We start from the raw sequence: 18720 nt of genomic DNA, 5'->3' as shown, positions 1-18720 counted from the left end.
AGGCTAGTACAATTATAACATTAGAGGGATATGGGCTAAGTGCTGACAGATGGGACTAGATTAGGTTAGAATATCTGGTCGGCATGGACAAGTTGGCCCAAAGGGTCTGTTTCTGTGCTGTACATCTGTGACTCTATGCTCTTTTCTCCCTTAGCCAACTTTATACCCATACAGTTTCTGTCCCGATAACTTGCAACATTTATTACGTGCTACTTCACCAGGCATAAAGTCCATATAAATAACAAATGACCCTTGGCACTCAACTCTGTACTCTATCGAACCCTATCAAGTCAGTGCATTCAAACAGTAATTAATCTCATCTCCAGTGGTATCAAAATTTCCACGTGTTAAGATGGCTTATCTTTCTCCTGTTTATTAGAACACGCTGAATACAGTACCTTAACTATTATCATGATCTTGAGAGAGATCATTAGCAGCTTTTTTGGGGGAGTAGACAAAATTCAAATTCCAGATATTTATTAAAAGAATTAAGTCATACGAATCTGCAGTTTACATTTTTCACAATACAAAATCAAAGTAACATTAAATTTTATCTTGTACTGTGATACTCAAAATTTGCAGGCAAATTGTGGTCAAAAATAAATGATCAATTGCACATTTAAATGGCAGATACAACTAAGGTGTATAATAGGAATTGGAAGTGTAGTACACAAGTATTCTGTCTTTCTCATGAGGGATTTCAGCTCCTCTCCTCCAGGAACAGGTCTGATCTTGAACTCTCAATAACACACAATTCATCAGAGTTCCATGGGCAGTAGCTACACACAGCTACAGATTGGAATAGTGACAGCAATGTATTCTCAGCTTCTGGATCTAACTTCTCATCTTCTTCAGCAAGTTGGAAATGCAGATAAGACTCATCAATCTCTGGTTAGTACAGCTAGTCTAATGTGTTCTTTTATGCCTGTTAACCAGGTTCAATGTGCTAGAAAGTTTGGCTTCTAAATCTCAGTTTGCTTTTAGTCTTCTTATAAAATGGGAAGTTTGGTTACCTTCCTTCATCTACCTTTTCATGCCCTTTTATAATTCTGTTTCTCTTTCAACTAGAATCTGTCTCAAATAAATATTACATTTAAAAGCATAGATTCATAATACATCAAGACAGTGAACATGTGGAGCTAATGTCTTGGCGAGTTTCTGCATTGCATCTTGTAAATAGATTACGTTGCTGTTACTGTGCATTAGTTACTATAGAGCTAAGTGTTCCTGGATGTGGTGCAAATTAAGCAGTGTGCTTTCTCCTGGATTATATCAACCTTCAAGTGTTGGAGCTGCACTCCTAGTCAAGTATTCAGTCTCACACCTGTGCTTTATAGATGGTGGACAGGCTTTGGGGAGGTAGGTGGTCAATTACTTGCAGCAAGATTCTTTACCTCTAGTCATAGATTCTTACAACACAGAAGAGGCTCACTGGCCTACTGACCCATCAAATTTGCACCAACCTATCTACACTGATCCCTTCCCAGCAACTGGCCCATAACCCTAAATGTGATGACATTTCAAGTTCTCATCTGAGTAGTTACCAACCTCTACTACCCTTCCAGTTGGTGCATTCCAGATTCCCACTATTTTCTGGGTGAAAACATTTTTCCTCAAATCCCCTCTAAACCTCCTTCCCTTCAAGTTAAAATTATGCCCCCTCATTATTGACCCTTCAACTAGGGGGAACAACTGCTTTCTGTTCACACTGCTCAATGCTGTATACCTCAATGGCCCTCAGCATTTTTGCTCTAAAGAAAACCACCCCAGCCTATCCAGCTTCTCTTCATACTTATAATGTTCCAACTCAAAGAACATTCTAATTTGCTTTTGTTTACACATTATTTATATGGTTAATCCAGTTCAGTCTCTGGATTCAGAGATGGTAATGCCATTGATTGTCTTGGGGCATGGATAGATTCCCTCTTGTTGGAGAGGATCACTGCCTGTGTGGAGCATATGCTACTTGCCATTCTTCAGCCCAAGCCTGGACATTATTCATGTCTCGCCGCATTTAGACAGACTTTCAAAGTTTGGGTGAAGATTTGTAGCTCAGGTGCTCGTTGCTGTGATTCTGTTCGCCGAGCTGCAAGTTTTTGTTGCAAACATTTCGTCCCCTGTCTAGGTGACATCCTCAGTGCTTGGGAACCTCCTGTGAAGCGCTTCTGTGGTGTTTCCTCCGGCATTTATAGTGGCCTGTCCCTGCCGCTTCCGGTTGTCAGTTTCAGCTGTCCGCTGTAGTGTGTGGCTACTAAGGATAGTTCACGAAACGACACGACCAGCTATCCTTAGTAGCCACACACGCAGACGACAAGCAACATGAATTTGACTGGGACAACACTACCATTATAGGGCAAGCCAAAAAACAGCCAGGGAATTCCTAGAAGCATGGCACTCATCCACAAACTCCATCAACAAACACATCGACCTTGACCCAATATACCGGCCACTACAGCGGACAGCTGAAACTGACAACCGGAAGCGGCAGGGACAGGTCACTATAAATGCCGGAGGAAACACCACAGAAGCGCTTCACAGGAGGCTCCCAAGCACTGAGGATGTCACCTAGACAGGGGACGAAATGTTTGCAACAAAAACTTCCAGCTCGGCGAACAGAACCACAGCATTTAGACAGACTACCTCTTCTCTCAGGAGTTGCAAATGATACTGTGTTCTGATCACAGCACTTCTCACTTTTGATCTTATGACGGAAGTAAGATCATTGAAGAAGCAGTTGCTGATAGGGCTGAGGATACTATTTGGAGGAACTTTTATAGAGCTGGCCCGGAGGTGAGATAACTGATTTCCACCAACTTCAACCATCTTCCTTTGTTCTAGTATGACTACAACCAATGGAGAGAATTTGCCCCCAATTCCAGTTTCATAGGGCTTCTTTCTGCCACATTCAGCCACCCATGGCCTTGATATGAAGCGCAGTCATTCACACCTCACCTCATCTGAAATTCAGGCCTTTTGTCCATGCTTGAACCACAAAGAGGTTAATTTTGGTCTTGGAAGAACCCACACTATCATGAGCAACTTCTTGTACTGCTGACAACCCCTTCCATCCTTACTGATGATTGAGAGGCTCATGGGGCAGTAATTGGCCATGTTGGATTCGTCCCTTTGTAAACAGATTGCGCTGGGAGGATTTTTCACATTGTCAGGTAGATGCCAGTGTTGTAGCTGTACTGGAACAGGAGGTGTAAAACCTGCACCCACACCTCCTGCCTCACCTCCGTCCAAAGCCCTCCCCCCAAAGGATCTTTTCACATCCAGAAGAGATTTTCCAGCACATCCAAACACCTCACCTACTGTGTGTGCTGCTCTCAATGTGGTCACCTTTACATTAGGGTGAAAGGACGCCAACTTGCAGAACGTTTCAGGGAACATCTCTGGGACACGCACCAAATAACTCCTCCATCCTGTGGCCAGCCACTTCAACTCCCCGTTCCACCCAACGTGGCCAAGCAGATGCAAGTCCTGGGCATCCTCCCAATGACGGGAGGAAGAACGCCTCACCTTCTGCCTTGGGACTCTCCAACCACATGGCATCAATGTCGATATCACCAGTTTCCTTAGCTCCCCTCCCTCCACCTCATCCCAGATCCAATCCTCCAACTCAAAATCACCCACTTGAACTGTTCTGCCTGTCCATCTTCCATCCCACCTATCCGTTCCACCCTTCCCTCCGGCCTACCACTATCACCTGCATCTACCTTCAACTTCCCAGCTACCACCTCCTCCCCCCCCTTCCCTCACCCCCCCCCAAGCCAGCCACCCAACATTTATCTCTCAGTCCCTTCCCCCCACCTCCACATTCCTGATGGGCTTATGCCTGAAATGTTGATTCTCCTGCTCCACTGGTGTTGTGTGACCTGCTGTGCTTTTCCAGCGCTATAATTGACTCTGATCTCCAGCCTCTGCAGTCCTCACTTTCTCCTAGTCGCTGTACTGGAACAGCTTGGCTAGGGACGTGGCACAGTCTGAAGCACAAGTCTTCAGTGGCACTGCTGGAACATGGTCAGAATCCACAGACCATGCAATATATAGTGTCTTCAGCAGCTACTTGATATCACATGGAATGAATCAAAGTGGCTAAAGACTGGCATCTGTGATCTTGTAAGAAGATGAGTCAGATCATCCACAGGTTGACAAGCACATGGCAGGTTTGGCAAAGAACCATTGTGAATGATTCAGCCTTATATATTGCACTGATGTGCTTGCCTCACCCATCTCATTTTTCTGGAACACCCTCCTTGGGGGACTTGTTTAATTGTCCACCATCATATACAATTGGGTGTGTCAGGACTGCAGAGCTTAGATCTGATGCACTGGTTGATAGAATTGCTTAACCCTCTCTGTTAACTTCTGCTTATGCTGTTTGATGTGAATGCAGTACTGTGTTGTAGCTTTACCAAGGAAACATCTCATATTTAGGTATGCCCTTTTGCCCTCTTCACTGAACCAAGGTTGATGCTTTGGCTTGACAGTATTGCAAGAATGAGTGGTAAGCCAGGCCATGATGTTACATATGTGCAGCACAATTCTGCTTACAGTACCTCATGGATCCCCAGTGTTGAATTGCTAGATCTGTTCAAATACTCTCTCATATGGCACTGCAACAGTGTCACACAGTACGATAGAGGGCATCCTCAATGTGAAGGTGGGACTTCATCTCAACAAGGACTGTGAGGTGCTCAGTCCTGTTGATCCTGTCTTGGACAGATGCATCTGCAGCATGCAGGTTGACAAGCACATGGCAGTCAGTAGGTGGTTTCCTTGCCCATATTTGTTCTGATGCCACAAGACTTTGTGGGGTCTGACATTAACGTGGAGTTTCCCAGCACAAAGTCCATCCAACTGCACATCACTTTGCTGGGCCTGGACTATTGGTGGGATAGGACATACCCAGGGATGAAATTGTTGTTGTTTTGCATATTTCCTATAAGGTATGAGTGTATGATATGACTTTTCAGTCTGAAAGCTCTTCACATTTTGCCACTATCTCCCATTGGCAGCGACGTTACAAGGTCACTGCCATCTCTGGTGCCTACGTTAACTCCAGGTATCTGTCTGGCTTCATTCGGTTTTTGAGGTTTTTTTTATTGGTTTGATACAACTGAATGGCTTGCTAGGCCATTCAGTGGGATTTTAAGATTAGATTCCCTACAGTGTGGAAACAGGCCCTTCAGCCCAACAGGTCCACACTGACCCTCCGAAGAGTAACCCACCCAGTCCCATTTCCCTCTGACTAATGCACCTAACACTACTGGCAATTTAGCAATTCATCTGGCCTGAACATCTTTGGACTGTGGGAGGAAACCAGAGTACCCAGAGAAACCCACACAGAGAATGTGCAAACTCCTCACAGTCACCCAAGGCTGGAATCGAACCTGGGACCCTGGTGCTGTGAGGCAGCAATGCTAACCACGGAGCCACCACGCCGTCCCTTGTTTTAAAGGTCAATCATTACTGTGGATCTGAGGTCACATGTAAACCGGACCAGGCCACAGCAATTTTCCTTTCCTAAGGGGCTTCAAAATCAGAACTTGCTGGAAAAGCTCAGCAAGTCTGGCAGTATCTGTGGAAAGAAATCAGAGTTAATGCAAGTTGAGTGACCCTTCCTCAAGAACAGCTTCTTCCCTGCAGTTATCAGTCTTTTGAGTGGACCTCTCATGTTAATGTTGATTGCTCTCTCTGCACCTTCTGGGCGGCTGTAACACTGTATTCTGCAGTCTGTTCTGCTATCCTGATGCACTTTGTAGGTACAATCTGCCTGTAAAGCATGCAAAACAACACTTTGCACTGTATCTCAGTACATGTGACTATTGCTGAACAAAGAGACCTTGGAGTGCAAGTTCACAGTTCCTTGAAAGTAGAGTTGCAGGCCGTTAGGACAGTGAAGGTGGTGTTTGGTACACTTTCCTTTATTGGTCAGTGCATTGAGTAAAGGAGTTGGAAGGTCATGTTGCAGCTGTATAGGACATTGGTTTTGGAATACTGTGCCACTTTTGGAATACTGTGCAATTCTAGTCTCCATCCTATCAGAAGGATGTTGTGAAACATGAAAGGGTTCAGAAAAGATTTATAAGGATGTTGCCAAGATTGGAGGGTTTGAGCTATAGGAGACGGCTGGATAGGTTGGGCTGTTTCCCTGGAGCATCGGAGGCTGAGGAGTGACCTTATAGAGGTTTATAAAATCATGAGGGGCATGATTTTATAGGATAAATAGACAAAGTCTTTCCCATGGGATGGGGGAGTCCAGAACTAGATGGCATAGGGTGAGAGGAGAAAGATTTCAAAGGGATCTAAGGGGCAACTTTTTCCACACAGAGGGTAGTGCCTGAATGAAATGAGCTGCCAGAGGAAGTGATGGACTCTTGTACATTGACATTTAAAAGGCATCTGGATGGGTATATGAATAAGAAGGGCTTAGAACGATATGGGCCAAGTGCTAGCAAATGGGATTTGTTTAGGATATCTGGTCAGCATAGATGAGTTGGACTGAAGGGTCTGTTTCTGTACTGTGTATCTCTATGGCTATGACATTAGTGATCAGATGGGCTTTTCCAATTGGCAATGGTTTAATGGTCATCCTTAGACTTTCAATTCCAGACTGTCTTCCTTGAGTTCAAAATCTACCATCGCTTGCAAACCAAAACGTAACCTCAGGATTACTAGTCCAACAATAATGCCACCGTGCCATTGCATCCCAATGTATGCATACGTGGTACAGAGTAGATTTTAAGACCTTTTAAGCCCAAGCATTCTTTCAAAATTCCGAAATGAGTAAAGGTTTTTTCCCCTACAATAGAATGTTTGATGTAGAAGATAGAATTACCAAGAAGAAAGCTTCTCCTGACTGAACTGTGCTGAAATACGTATTGCAGTTAATGTTAATTCCAGAAACTGGCTTCACCAATTTAACCAAAAACTTGATTGGCTTGACCAGCACCCCACCTTAAATATTCATTTTGTCAACAAAAGAGCAGGGGCACTTGCCAAGGTTCCTTCAGCAGCACCTTCCAAACTAGGGACCTCTACAGCCTAGATGGTCAAGGTCAGCAAATATATGGAAGCAAAGTCCCCTCTAAGTCGCACATGACCCTGACTTTGAACTACGTCATTGTTCTTTCAGTGTCTTAAGATGCTAACACAAGGGCAGAAATTTCAGCTCAGCAAGTCTGCTCCACCAGTGAGATCACAGCTACTCTGATAACCCTCAAGTCCACTTTCCCCTCATTACCCTTACTAATTAAAAATCTATCGCAATCGCAGTCTAGAATGTGCCTCAGCAGATATCTTATAGTAAAGAATTCAATAAGATCAGCTCTCATTTTTCTAAACTCCAATGAGTACAAGCGCAATCTATTCAAACTCCCATTATGAAGAAAACCCTCTATACCTAGAATCAATCAATCTGGGCTGTCTGCACTGCCAGCATATGTTTCATTAGACTGGGGGACAAAAACAGCTCACAGTATTTCAGGTGTGGTCTGACCAGTGCCTTGTATTTCCTTTAACATGAAAGCCATCAGTCCTTTTTCCTTCCTTTTTATATGCTAAACTTGGATTCATGCACGAGCTACCCAAAATCCTTCTATGCTGCAGTTTCTCTCCATTCGGATAATACTCAGCTCATAACATTTTCGTCACATCACATTCCATCTGTCAAGTTTTGCCCGCTCATTAACATATCTGTATCTCTCTGTAGAATCATTGCGTCATCCTCTGTACTTGCCTTCCCATTTTCCCGGGTCGATTCAAGAATTAGTTTTTAAAAAGTTGAAAATGCACTAGCATTCTAAGGATTGGCAATGTTGGCCATGCCACAGCAGAAATGAAAGATTATCTGTGGGTTAATTTGTGCTTGACAACAGTACTATCTACTTTAAGGCTGCAGTCAATGCTGAGTAGTGTCAGATTACAGCTTGCACAACAGCTGATTAAGTGCACTAGATAAGTACACAATAAGGTATAAACTACCCACAGAATACCTGCTTCCACCCAAAATATCTGACTTACTTACTGCACTGGGAGCATCAACTTTGTAATTCTTTATAGTATTATTGATAGTGGCAAGAACAAGAATTGCAAAAATTGGAAGTTTTGTTGAAAGTGTACTATGTTTCTAAAAAGGCCTACCAAATAGAAAAAGGGCGTTGGTCAGCTCAGTTGGTGCCAATCATGGGTACGATCCCTGGACTAGCTAATCTTAACTTGAAGAGGGACTCCTCCTCAGCCTCTCCCTCTGCCTGAGGTGTGGTGATCCTCATGTTAAACCACCACCAGTCATCCCTCTCTAATGAGAGAGCAGGCCTATGGTCTGGTAAGACTACAGTGACTTTATTTTTATATTCTTTTTACCCAACAGAGATGGGAAACGTTCAGGATTTATTTTAGTTCTAATCGACGTGTTCAGGAATTGCTTCAGTCAACATTTATGATGTGCTTTAATTTTGAATATTTCTCTTTTATTCTTTCATTGGATGAGTTGTGTCACTGGAAAGGCCAGCATTTTTATCCAACTCTAAATGCCCCAGAGGTGGTGGCAGCGAGTGTTTGCTTGAACCACTGCAGTCCATGTAGTGTCAGTACACCTACGATGCTATCAGGAAGGGAATACTAGATTCTTAACCCAGATACAGTGAAGGAATGGTGATAAACATTAACTCTAAATCAGGAGACGGTGTAGTTTAAAGTGAAAGTTGCAGGTGGTGATAGTGTTCTCATGCATGTGCACCTCACGATAGAAGATGTCTTGGATTTAGAAGGTGTTTTTGAAGTTGGTGGAGTCATGGTGATGCATTTTGTTATGATGATATACACTGTGGCTATTGTGCATCAGTGGAGGAGGAGGAAGTGCATGTGTAGAAGGTGGTGGATAGGTGGCTGATCAAGCAGACTACTTTGTCTTGAATGGTATGGAGCTTCTGAGTGTTGTAGGAGTTGGCCTAGTTCAGGTAAGAATACCCATCACTCTCCTTATTTCTCTCTTTTGGATGGTGAACAGGCTTTGGGGAGGTAGGTGAGGAGTTATTCACCTTAGAATTCCCAGCCTCTGAACTTTACTTGCAGCCACAGAAGTTACATGGCCGGTTCAGGACGTTGATGTCAGGAGATTCTGCAATGATATAGTCATTGAATGCCATAGTTAGATCCTCTGAAGATAGTCATTGTCACTTATGTGACACATATGTGAATTTTCAATCATCAGCCCAGGTCTGAGTATTGCCCAGTTCGCAGGATGGATGCGGGTAAGGATAGTTTAATAACTGAGGAACTGTGAACGGGACTAAGCAACATGCAATCATCTTCATTTCTGTTAATTTTCCAAATTAATCTGTTCAGAGATGTTCAAGCCTCTGGAGCAGGTGGGATTTGAACCCACGTTTCCTAGCCCAGAGGTAGGGATACTACCACTGCACCACAAGAAACCTTCATTGCCACTTCCGACCTATATTTTTGTTATGAACTCAGAAGACCTTTTGGGGTGAACAACTGAACTATAATCATGCAAAATGGAAAGACTGACTGGTGCAATTGCGGGTGATGGTAAACTTTAGGTCAAATCAATGCAAGTTTTATTCTGCATCTGGTTGTACAATAAACAAGCTTAAACTGTTGGATGCAAATATAATGACATTAGTGAAGTTATTGAGCCAACCAAGTAGTTAAATCACTAATTTCTATTCCTCACCTGACAAAGACACTAGTGAGAGTAGGTGGCAGAATTAAAGATAGCACTCCAGGAAATCACATTCACCAGCATTAATCAGTTATTTGTACATGTTCTCGGAGTGAGTTTGATTAGAGATTTCTAAGCACCATCTCAAAAATATAAAAATTATTTGTCACAGCAAATTACACAGTTAGTGTAAAGTCAATTTAAATGATGCTTAGATAAAAATCAAGTCCCAATTCCAATGGAGACACACTTCAGTCCTTGTGAATTTAATCGCCAGCTTGTCAACTTGACATTTTTCTGATTTTGTTCCTGAAACAACTTCAATGCTCTGCTTCAACCAAGCTACTGAAACTCATTCCCTGTGGTTTGGCCTATGCTGTTGTTCAATTATAAATTCTACATATTTGCACTCTGTTCCACCTGCTTTAGCATATCTAAGTATTCTTCCATGGTTTTGTTTTCCTATTAAGTTTTCTGCTTGACTTTGCGGACACTCAGACGCAACCTTCAGACTGAAAATCCCTAGCTAAATCGACTTAGATTCACTTTCCTGCTTTTTGATATGCTTTTCATGTGCTATCAGGTTACTTGGCCCTTCAGTTATTCAATTTTAGGCTAAAATAAACTTGCAGTGATATTATGAAGAATTTGAAAGCATTTGCAGGTATTACGGCAGGTTATTTCTTTTTAAAGGGTAACACAAATTCTCAGTGACTACTGCAGTAAACTAATTGGATAAGTATTTGACGAAGATGATAATTTTGAACTATGGGGAAAATAGTGATTAGTTTTGGGACTACTGTTGCAAAAACACATCACATGAGGATAAAATGTCTAGTTTGGTGTTGCAGCCTTCTTTGGTTCTATAAAGTGCAACCACAGAAAATAAACCAACTGGAAATCTATTTATGAACTACCATTTCTGTGGTAGTTTCTACAAAGTAAAATGTTTTAGTTTCAAATGTTATCGATAACCGGATTAAGGTCATGGTTATCAAACATTTGTAAAGCAAACTGAATGATCCTTAAAATTACAATAAGATATAGCTAATATTAAAGAATGGTCAGCTCATCGCTTTTGCCCGAAACGTCGATTTTGCCTGTCCTCGGATGCTGCCTGAATTGCTGTGCTCTTCCAGCACCACTAATCCAGAATCTGGTTTCCAGCATCTGCAGTCATTGTTTTTACCTCATGTCAATAATATATTTATTAAGAAGAAAAACACTAATGTTAGATGGAGATGAAAAGAATAGTTAGAAAACAAAGCATGAAGTGCAACCAGACAATAGGTAAATCGGCTAAATCATTTGTATCTGAAACACAATAGTGCTTTCAAGAACAGTTGCTAGAAAATGAACTACAAAGATTGAAAATTATCGAGGCCAGTGCAGGTGATTGCAACAATTCACCCCCTACTCTATCAACAACAAACTTTGCTATACCTCCTGCAGGTTCTGATCTTCTTGCCCCCAGGAGTTCAGGGTGTGTGCTCTTGAGTCACTGACAATGAAATTCACCTGAAAAACACAAAGTCAAAACTAAAAATGAGTGCGATTAACATTTACTTCATCTGTATGTTTAAGTACTTTAAAGGGGTGAACAAAATACAATAAATTTACAGAACATAGTTGGCATATTATAATTCAATCTTTAGAAATAATAATTATTCACATATTGAGAGAACTGTCTGCAACACATTTCATCCAAGCTTAGCAAGCAGATTTTTTACAAGCGTATTGTTTTTCAGAAATAGTGATCACTACACTTCAACACAATTATAGTTAGAGTCTTCAAAAAGACTTGTGGCTCAGGTTGTGGGTTGTAGATTCATTTGCCAAGCTTGTGTGTTTTCCTGCAGATGTTTTGTCACCTCGCTAGGTCACATCATCAGTGCGCCTCCGGTGAAGCTTTGCATTAGGAGACTATTTAAATGGGCACGGTCACACTGCCCACGGTCAACCCAGAAATCCAGAGGGCAGAACAGGGACACTTATTGAAAGGATTTAAATGGAACAGGCGCCCAAAGACCTCTATCCTCCCGTACTTACGCAACTAACCTAACGAAGAAAACACCACTCAGCCACACAATAGCGACCATACCGTACATCAAGGACATACCAGAAATGGCTACCTGACTACTCAGACTGAGGAATCATAGCAGTCCACAAATCTGTAAACACCTTTCACCAGCACTTCATAAAAGTTAAAGACCTGACACCCACATCCGACAGGATGAATCTAGTTTACAAGATACCCTGCAAAGACTGAAAATCACTACATAGGACAAACAGGAAGAAAACTTACTATACAAGAGTATGAACATCAGCTCACCGCTGCCGTACACAACCAGTACTCTCTCATTTCCACCCACACAGACAATGAAGGACACAAATTCAGCTGGGACAATGCAATCATCCTAGCACAGGCAAAACAGAGACATGCGACAGAATTCCTTGAAGCCTGGCACTCCAACCAGAACTCAAATTAACAAGCATATTGAACTGGACCCCCTATACTAACCAGTCGCATACAGAACCGGAAGAACCAGAAAACAGAGACTTAAATACCAGGCAGGACAGACCACCGCTTCATCAGAGCCACACTGACAATGAAACGTCTACAGAAAAACGTGTCAGCTCGGCAAATGAATCTACGACCTCACACATTATAGTTTCCTAATAATAAGTGGTAAACACATGCCGCATCATTAAATAAATAATAGAATTTGCATTTTGTGAACAAATTATTCTAATAATTGAAAACTCGTCACTTTTCTCTCTTTGCAGATAAACACTACTAAACAGGCATTCATCCATAGGATCTAATTTTAAGCAAAAACAAGGGCAAGAGAGTACAATCCATCCCACACAACATAATCTTGAAGTTTAGCTTATTTTTGCAGCTGAACCCTGCAACCTGCAGAACTATTATGAAGAATTTGAAAGCACCTGCAGGCATTAAGGCAGTTCATTTATTTTTAAAGGATGCAATAAATTCTCAGACTACTGCAGTAAAATAATTGGATAGGTATTTGACAATGAAGACTATATCGACCTATGGGGACTAGTTTTGGGACTACTGTTGCAAAGAGTCAATAGAGACTCAACAGGATAAAATGTCTCTTTTGGTGCTGCAGCCTTCTTTGGTTCTATACAATGCAACGATAAAAAATAAATCAACTGGAAACCTATTAATGGAGCATATCTGTGTACAACGTAAAATGCTTCAGTTGCAAAGAAACAAATTTTATCAATACTAGGATTAAGGTCATGGTCAAACATTTGGTAAAGACAACTGAATAAAGATGTTCCTTAAAATTACAAGCAAGAAATATCTAATATTAAAGAAAGGTCAGCTCATGTCAATAACATGCTAGTCTAGAAGAAAACTAAAATAAGGATAAATGGAGGTGAGCCAAACAGTTAAGAATAAAGCATCACGTGCAACCAGACAATAAAAAACATTTTGAAGAATTAAGTTATTCTGATGACCAAAGCCATTGTCCCTGGTACAAACTCTGTACCTTAGCCTTTGATTCCACTTTTTATCTTGGCAAATGTTTGGAGAGAACTAGACTGCTCATACCATGGTGCCAAGCATGACCCCAAGATAAGTTTCCACCTATATATTTGCAGCATCGCTAATACAATCCCCTTCCACTTCCATAACATCTGCTGTTGAAACATGCATCAATACTTTTGCTCCCTGTGGAACTAACTGCTCCAAAACATTCCCAGCCAGCTTTCAAGATTCCCCAAATATGAATCCTCTCAAAACTCCATTGTCTATACTCTCATTTGCACAGTCACATTTACCCATCATCCACGGCACGCTTGCTGAGTTTGGATCCCAGGTAAGAACTGTCTCCATTTTAAAATTGGCATCCTTGTCTACCAATCCCTCTATATCATAACCCTTCTTTTTCCCCATAACTAGCACAATGACTATAACACTCCAAGACGGTTTAGGACCATTCGGTGCAGCCATCTTAGATTAGATTAGATTAGATTACTTACAGTGTGGAAATAGGCCCTTCGGCCCAACAAGTCCACACCGCCCCGCCGAAGCGCAACCCACCCATACCCCCTACATTTACCCCTTACCTAACACTACAGACAATTTAGCATGGCCAATTCACCTGACCTGCACATCTTTGGACTGTGGGAGGAAACCGGAGCACCCGGAGGAAACCCACGCAGACACGGGGAGAACATGCAAACTCCACACAGTCAGTCGCCTGAGGCGGGAATTGAACCCGGGTCTCTGGCGCTGTGAGGCAGCAGTGCTAACCACTGTGCCACCGTGCCGCCCATCTTGGCGCGAGCAATTTGGCGTGGCCTGTTTGGTGCAGCCCATTTTGCCGCAGACCCATTTAGGCACAGCTCATATTTATTCCTTTTCAGGCTTAGTTAAAAGCATGAATGAAAGTAATAAAAATAATGTTTATTCTCTTTCGTAAAAATGTTAAAAAGAAAAAATAATAAAAGAAATAAGTTAATTACAAAAAATCTAAAATATGTTGTTTATTCAAAATTATGGGCAATCCCTCACAAATACTCAACATCATTACTCTCACTAAATCTTCTTACGAGTGTTTGTATTCTAGCGTCTGCTTCCCTGAATTTCTTTAATGGTCGACGTCCACCACTTTTTCCAGTTGGAATGTGGAATTTATATGAAAGAACTTTAAACAATGAGGACAGAACAAACAATCATGCAGAAGCTGCCCACAGGAGATTACAATGCAAACTTGTAGTGGAACATCCAGTTATTTGGAAATTTATTGACAGTTTACGAAAGGTTCAGAGATGAAGGGGCATTTACTATGAGCATCTCGTAGCAGGGCACGAAATTCCGTTGAAATTAAAGAAATTTAGGGAAGCAGAATACAAACACTCGTAAGAAGATTTAGCGAGAGTAATGATGTTGAGTATTTACGAGGGATTGCCCATAATTTTGAATAAACGTCATATTTTAGATTTTTCGTAATTAACCTATTTCTTTTATGTTTTATTTTTAACATTTTAACTAAAGAGAATAAACATTATTTTGATTGCTTTCATTAATGCTTTTAACTAAGTTTGAAAAGGAATAAATATGAGCTGCGCCAAAATAGTTCTGCAGCAAAATGGGCTGCGCCAAGCAGGCCGCGCCAAATCGCTCGAGCCAAAATGGCTGCACCGAATGGTCTCACTCCGCTCCAAGACAGCCACAGTGATTCAATTCTGACCTCTCATACATTCCTGATTTTAAATCTCTCAACCATTGGCACTATGCCTTCAACTGCCTGGATCTAAAAGCTACTCCCTAAACCACTCCACTTCACTGCCTCCCATAAAATACTCCTTGAAGCTCAAGTTATCTGCTCTGACACTTTACATTATTCGGTGTCAAATTCTTTTTGATGGTATTCCTGCAAAGTCCCTTGGGATATTTTACTACCCTGAATCCGGGATCGAAGTATAAGTTGTTTCTGCAATTAAAAAAAAAACGCAGAAGAGAAGGAAAACCCTGAAAAGCAGAGAATAATTAATATTTAAAACAGGACACATTTAACAGCTAATGAACAAGGATGCAGAGCTGGTGAAGTTACCAAATGCACATTTTGCTGAAATACCTGCTAGCGAGTGTGTGGAGGATAATTTTGAATGGCATAAATGATTTGATGATTTTTAAATGACAGAACATGTAAAAATACCTGATACTCCTGAGAGATGTAACATCAATTAAATAAGGCAATATCACTTATCCAATACAGTTTTCAACCTTCTGCACAGCACCCCTTTCAATAAAGGGGGTTAACCTTTAGCCACAAATACTAGAAACATGTCAGAAGCTCGGAATGCTTTCCTTTGACACTAACATGGACTTGCAAAAGAAACAGTTTAACACACAAATTGCTTCAATGAGTAGCATTAAGCGCAAGACAATTACTGTGCTCTCCAAACACATTATGGATGCAATTACAAAACCATGTTTACAGACTACTTATCTGCTACTGTTTTAGTGGAGAGTTGCAAACATAGAAAATGCTGGAGAAACTCAGCAGATCTGGCAGCATCTGTGGAGTTGAGAAACGGTTGATATTTCAAGTCCAGTATGACTTCAATTCAGAATCATATTGGACTCAAAACATTAACTGTTTTCCTCTCCACAGATGCTGCCTGACTTGCTGACTTTCTTCAGCACTGTGTTTCTTTTTCCAGATTTCCGGTGCCTGCAGTATTTTGCTTTTAAATAAGATTGGTCCTTGATTGTTTAAGCTTTTAGTCAACGTTTATGAAACGTGATAACTTGGAGGTGCCGGTGTTGGACTGGGATGGATAAAGTTAAAATTCATGAATTCATAAAATTCATAGTCCAACAGGTTTATTTGGAAGCAGTAGCTTTCGGAGCGCCGTTCCTTCATCAGGTGGTTGTGACGACTTGATGTTGAGAGATTTTTAACTTTATAAAACGTATTTAGGATCTGTAAGAGGTGCCATGGTTAGAATAATTCTGACGCCAATACTCCTCAGCACAGCTGAGCAAACCAGAGTTATAGCGATGTATAGCATGGAAACAGACCCTTTGGTCCAACTTGTCCATGCCGACTAGATATAATAACCTAATCTAGCCCCATTTGCCAGCATTTGGCTCATATCCCTCTAAACCCTTCCCATCCATATACCCATCCAGATGCTTTTTAAATGTTGTAATTGTACCAGCCTCCACCACTTCCTTTGGCACTAAAGGAACTGTTGTGAAGTGGCTCAAGGTAACTCACTGCGCACCATCTCCTGCCCAGGCAAACCAGGGTTTGTTAATGAAGGTCTGCATTATCAGTAACATCCGCCACTTGCCAACTGAAAGGAAGTTACTATTCTGCTGGAACTTTCACCACATCTACACATGTTGACGACAAACCAAAATATCACAGGCAGCAAATGCAATTCCACCCATGTCCAATTGAACTCCAATTGATCTCTGTTAGGAGACCATCCGATTCTAAAGTATAAACAAAACATTACACTCTCCTTGAGAGTCTAGAGTATTGTTTTTTCACTGTTAGTTAATCCATTTCAACTCTAGCATGAACCAACAAAAAAATGCATCTCAAAAGGACATTTTTTTTTACTTACCCTGGTTGCACCCATTAATTGCTTTGGAGCAACTGTTAGCAGCCTTTGGTCACCAGATGTTGACGTCATGCTGCTTAATGTTGCTGGCTGAGATACACAGGGAAATTAAATAGAACAACATATTTTATACGCAGTTTGCAATATATATTAAAAATGGAATGTCAACACTCCAGGAATCACACATTTTCCATTCTATATTTCATGCAATTGTTGAGAACAGAAGACCATCATTCAGCACACTGTGCCTGTACAGCTCTTTTGAAAGATCAAACCAATTACTTACTCTCAGCAGCACTTTCCCTATAGCCCTGCAATTTATTTGCCTTCAATATCTATATTTTGCAAGTTATGACTAAATCTGCTCCCACCCCCTTTCAGGCAATGCAGCCTAGATTATCACAACCTACAGCATTAAAAAAATCTCAACCTGCTTTAAACCCATCTGCCATATAGAAACATTTTCTTCCTTGTTTATTTCATCTAAACCTGCCATGATAATGATTACTTCTATTAAACACCCATCATTCTGTCTAAAAAACTAATTCCAGTTTCTTGTCTCCTAACAATTAAAACTAGTTTCTTTGAAGTGAGCACTTCATAAGAGGCAGTGTTATGAGAACCCAAATCTTACTCAATGCAGAGCATTTAGCATATAAATGACACCTGTAGCCTGATGTGAAGCAACACTCGAATCTGTAATCATTCATTATAGTTGTGCTTTTATAAGGGTCTTGCATTTATAAAACCACATGTCTTTGACTTATTAGAAGCTTTATTGCTAAGGAGGAAATGTTTAATCTGTTTTAGAAGGTTCAAAAACTCATTGATTATCAAGAAAAACACCTTTTCAATGGATAAATAACTGAGCTAAACGGTATTGAAAGCATAAAGAAATAAAACATTAGACATCATCTACTTCCAATAGCAGTAAATACTATTGCTTTGTACTACATGCTAACCATGGCTTAATTTAACTTCTATTTCCCACTATTTAAAATCAGACCCTTGTATGTAAGGAAAATTACAGTTAAGATTCAATATCTACTAATGCACTAAGTGTCAAGCTACTGAGAGGTTTAGTAGGGTGATTGTATAATTAAGTACAGTACACCAGTATATTTTTAATGGCTGACCATTCATTGCACGCCCCTAGCCAGAGAACATTAGAAGTATCTTGCTGAAATTGGACACTTTTCTCCATTGAGAACTCACTGCTTACCCCCAACCCAGTGCCTATCCAAACTCACTGAGCTCAATTTCTTGCCCTCCCTTGCCCCAGTGCTCACTGGCTATTATCCCCATGATCTGTCCTAACTCTGGTGCAAACTTGGCAAACCCGTCTCCACACACACAGACACCTCTCTGATTTTGCCCTCAACCTACCTCTTATACCTGCGTCCCCTGCTGAACACAGCCAATAGTCCCCAGTCTCTCATTCTCTCTTCCCTCCAACCAAGCATCCAGGGTTCTTCAGTCTGTTGCCCCCATCAACTCTGCAGGACCCTTCGCTCATCCCTAATCAGGACCTTGTCATTCTTTCCTCTGCCCTCCAACCCAGACAAGCCCCACCACTCCAACAGTCCCCCACACCACTCCATATACGCTGGCTCACCTTACCCTTCCAACCGCACCCTGAATTCACTGTGTTACCCCCTTCACACCAACACCCCCATTCTGCTTTCAGCATTCCATTTTAAGATGCCCCTTGTTGAGCCAACCCCACTCACTCTGCTTCCCCTCATTATTCCCAACCTTCACTCTGACCCCCTCTTCACCCATTCATAACCTTCCGACATCCTACGCCTGCACCCCCTCCCCTACCCCTGCACCCACTCCCCCACTCCTGCACCCCCTACCCCTGCACCCCACTTCCCTACCCCTGCACCCACTTCCCTACCCCTGCACCC

General features: G+C 41.6%; 1 protein-coding gene across 2 annotated transcripts in view; it reads right to left on the bottom strand.

Annotated features, from left to right (window-relative positions):
- Nucleotides 1–18720, bottom strand: part of ints13 (integrator complex subunit 13) — a 79474-nt gene that overhangs the window by 59220 nt on the left and 1534 nt on the right. For both annotated transcript variants that reach the window (XM_043713348.1, XM_043713349.1), the window contains exons 2-3: nucleotides 16814–16900; nucleotides 11135–11209 (exon numbers count right to left, since the gene is read on the bottom strand). In XM_043713348.1, coding sequence (XP_043569283.1) covers nucleotides 11135–11209; nucleotides 16814–16900 — 162 coding nt within the window. The remainder of the gene's footprint in view (nucleotides 1–11134; nucleotides 11210–16813; nucleotides 16901–18720) is intronic.

This window comes from Chiloscyllium plagiosum, chromosome 23, assembly GCF_004010195.1.
Source record: "Chiloscyllium plagiosum isolate BGI_BamShark_2017 chromosome 23, ASM401019v2, whole genome shotgun sequence".
Taxonomy (NCBI): Eukaryota; Metazoa; Chordata; class Chondrichthyes; order Orectolobiformes; family Hemiscylliidae; genus Chiloscyllium; species Chiloscyllium plagiosum.
Note: the sequence above shows the minus strand (reverse complement) of the source record. Positions and strands in the feature narration are given on the sequence as shown.